The sequence below is a fragment of the Grammomys surdaster genome, unplaced genomic scaffold (genome assembly GCF_004785775.1).
Source record: "Grammomys surdaster isolate TR1022 unplaced genomic scaffold, NIH_TR_1.0 165, whole genome shotgun sequence".
In the NCBI taxonomy this organism is placed as follows: Eukaryota; Metazoa; Chordata; class Mammalia; order Rodentia; family Muridae; genus Grammomys; species Grammomys surdaster.
The window spans coordinates 13,627,358-13,631,155 of NW_021604613.1; the positions used below are offsets into that span (position 1 = coordinate 13,627,358).

General features: G+C 46.6%; 1 protein-coding gene across 1 annotated transcript in view; it reads left to right on the top strand.

Moving 5' to 3' along the window:
* The first annotated feature begins 3,539 nt into the window (after nt 1-3,539).
* Fam117b (family with sequence similarity 117 member B) overlaps nt 3,540-3,798 on the top strand; it is a 76,203-nt gene continuing 75,944 nt past the window's right edge. Inside the window, exon 1 of the mRNA XM_028765805.1 lies at nt 3,540-3,797. Within this exon, the coding sequence (XP_028621638.1) occupies nt 3,540-3,797 (258 nt within the window). The remainder of the gene's footprint in view (nt 3,798) is intronic.

The following is a 3,798-nucleotide window of genomic DNA, read 5'->3' on the forward strand; positions in this document are numbered from 1 at the left end:
CTGTTCAATCACATTTTAGAAATTTTTGTAGAAGGATGGAGATGGTTCTACTAAAATAAAGGAGGTTAAAAAAAACTACAGAAAAAATAAGAGTTGTAAAATCCCATTTTCTTGGGAACAGGGAGCATGGTTCACAGGTTAAGAGAACAGGGTTCAGTTCCCAGCACCCACGTAGCAGTTAACAAACATTGGTAACTCTTCTTCCAGTGCACCCGACAGCTACTGTTCTCCGGTATCCATGAGCAATGGATGTACCTGAAGCACAGGCAAACCACTCATATGTATATGTATGTATATTAAAACATTAAAAATATATGTCTTCTTCCTCGTACAGAGTTAAAACAAACCCAGAAGCATATAAATCTGTCAGTAATTTTATCTTCTGAGGTTCATGTGGTACTATTTTGCTGTGCTGGGATTGCTTCACACATGGTAGAACCATGAATTCAAATACAAACAGACAAATTCAAATATGTTGCTTCTTGGGCTGATGAGATGGCTCAGTGGTTAAGAGCACTGACTGTTCTTCCAGAGGTCATGAGTTCAAATCCCAGCAACCACATGGTGGTTCACAACCATCTGTAATAGTATCTGATGCCCTCTTGTGGGGTGTCTGAAGACAGCTACAGTGTACTTACATATAATAAATAAATAAAAATTAAAAAAAATATGTTGCTTCTTGCCTAAAATTTCATAAGTCACATTTCAACCTTGGGAGAAAGTGGAAAATCTGAATCATCTCCCGAGATGTGTGGGGTTCAAGTAGAGGGGAGTGCTTGCTTTCTTCTTGATCCTTGACAAACAAGGACACTCTTCAGAGAGGAGCCAGAGCACAAAGGCTCCTGCCTTACCTTGATGTATTGTTTGCCTTGATCCTTCAACAGCAGTAATGGACCAGGATGAGAACAAAGGATGCTTTTATCCATTTCCATTCACCCTTAAAAACAGAACCACTCCAAGGCACCCAACTCTACAATTCTAACTATGTATGTTTTGATTGCTAAGGTTTTCTGATGATTTCATAGTTTTTATTTACAACTAACTACAAACAGACTTTAGTATAAAGGTGGCTTCAATGATTAATACTGGCTCTCTTTGTTGAAAGTTCAGCTTTAGGTTGATGAATTAAGCAGGTATGTTAAATGAGATAAAAAGTGTTTTTTTGTTTTGTTTTTTAGCCATTGGATCTGTGATCCCGTGAGAAACACAATTAGAAGAAAATGTGAACCAAGGAGACATCACTCAGTTTTGAGTCCCAACACTGCAAAACCAGCCATGGTGGCAAAAATCTTAACTTTCAAGAGGTGTTGAAAAGAGGGATCAGGAATCCAAGATCATCCTCAGCTACATAGTTTCAGGCTAGCCTGAGCTATATTGGACTCTACCACTAAAAAAAAAAAAAAGGAACAAGCTCCAGCAGACCATTTTTTTTGTTTTTTTTGTTTTGTTTTGTTTTGTTTTGTTTTTTGAGACAGGGTTTCTCTGTGTAGCCCTGGCTGTCCTGGAACTCACTCTGTAGACCAGGCTGACTTTGAACTCAGAAATCCACCTGCCTCTGCCTCCCAAGTGCTGGGACTAAAGGCGTGGGCCACCACTGCCCAGCCAGCAGACCATGTTTTAACCACGCAAAACATTTTAACTTTTTATCTAATACAGTTTATCTGATGAAAACAGGTCTTTATCTTTAAAAAAGGAGGTCTTTAGGTCAGTAACACACAAAACAAATTATCAGAGAGCCTAGGATTCCGGAATATATTTCAAAAGGAAGCCTTTGGCCATTCACACTTGAGTAAGGCAGAAAGACTTAACAGAGTAAGTCTTTATTTTTCTGAGGTTTTGTTTGTTGGGACACACACACACACACAATGATAAATGAAAGAATGAATAAAGAGAGACTACTAGAAAAGGAGTTTTGAGAACTTTCTACCCAGCACTCTCTCACCAAATCTTTGGTTAATAGAACTGTCTGTAGGAGATGGTATTGCTTAGCTGTACCTTACAAACAAGGAACTTATCTATGGACATACCTGAGGTCACAGGCTATGTGGTGGATCTGATTGTCTCCAGGATTCTACGAACCTACCTAATGGCTTTCTACAGGAACCTAATAGGACTTGAGGCTAGAACCTGTTACCAGAACCATCACTCCCATGTTTAAGAGATCTTTTTAGAATGTACATCTATTAAAGCTGCAAAGGGATTAAGGACGTCATGTGCATCATGTATGTCGACTTTTTAATTGAAGAGGAACCCACGTATTACTTTAGAATTTCTTGCCTTTCAGTGATTCCTTATAAAAGCTGTGGAGACTCATTTTCTCCACCAGACTAAACTACAAATGGAGGGCCAATGGAACAGCTCAGCCTGATGCATGAGTCTGACCTCCTGCGCAGACGTGGTTCTCCTCTGACCTCCTCACGCATGCACATGCTTATACACAAACCAAATACATAAATGTAACAAATAAAATATGGGTGGTGTACCCAGTTCTGTCTCAAATAGAGAGGAGCAAACGGAGGCCACAGCACTTTATAAATTTGCAAGCTAATAGTCATCTTTCTAAGGTATAAGGGAACTGTGAAGTAATTGATTAAATTTTTGGTTACTTGAGATCTATATGGGGGGGGGGAGGTGTAGTTGCAACACTATTGATAACTGAACTCCACAGATACCATCCAAAGTTGCATTCTAACCTGCAAATGTAGTCGTTCAGAGATTTGAAGCTTTGTAGCGCCAAAAAGAAAAAGAAAAGAAAGAAAGATATAAAATACCCTAGGATTAAATTTCTTTTATTTTCGAGCCCTGCTCATAGGTAGATGGAATTAGGACAGAACAAAAAGATTGGGGGGTGAGGGGAGTCTCCAAAGAGATTTGCGTACTTGTTAACTCACAGATACCACTGTTGTAAGGAAATGAATTTCAGAAGGAAAGAGTCGGTTCAGACCATCCCCGGGGACACTGTGGTCCTGTACAGTCTGTCCCTTTGGCCATATTCCAGGAGTCCCAGGGGCTCCCTCCAGCGGGAAACGGGAACGCGGGTGGCCGGGCACGCGCCTACACGTACACGCACGTGTATACACACACACACACACACACGCACACGCACGCACGCACGCACGCACCAACAATTCCCCCCCGCATCCCCCTACACAAGCGTTCCCTCCTCACTCCCCCTCCAGCCACCGCCGGTTTCCTCCGCCGCCCGACCCCTCGGGGGCGGGCCTCTTTCTCTTTAAAGAGCAGACGCAGCCTCGGGAGCCGAGCTGCGCGCAGCCAATCAGCGAGGCCGAGCGGCTCGAGCGCGCTGACGCTGCACCAATGAACAGCGGCTGGGGGCGGGGACAACGGAGGAGACACTATTGTTGATGAGGAGCCGCGGCGGCGGCTGCACCACCTCGTCGCTGCCCGTCGCTGCCCGCGCGCCCCCTGGTCCCGAAGTCAGGCTTCGTCACCCGCTGGCTCGGGCCTTCCCTCGAGCCCCGAGCAGCCGGTCCCCGCCGTCCAGCACCCCCGGTCGCCGTCTTTGGGGCGGGGGGACCATGTCCCAGCGGGTGAGGCGCAATGGGTCTCCCACGCCCGCCGGCGCCCTCGCGGGTGGCGCGGGCGGCCCGGCCGGCGGCCCCGGGAGCCGCCTGCAGCCCATGAGGGCGACAGTGCCGTTCCAGCTGAAGCAGCAGCAGCAACATGGCAGCCCCACGCGGGGCGGCGGCGGCGGCGGCAACAACGGAGGCGGCGGAGGCGCCTCAGGCCCCTCGGGTGGCGGCGGCGGCGGCGGCCCGCGCACCGCCTCACGCAGCA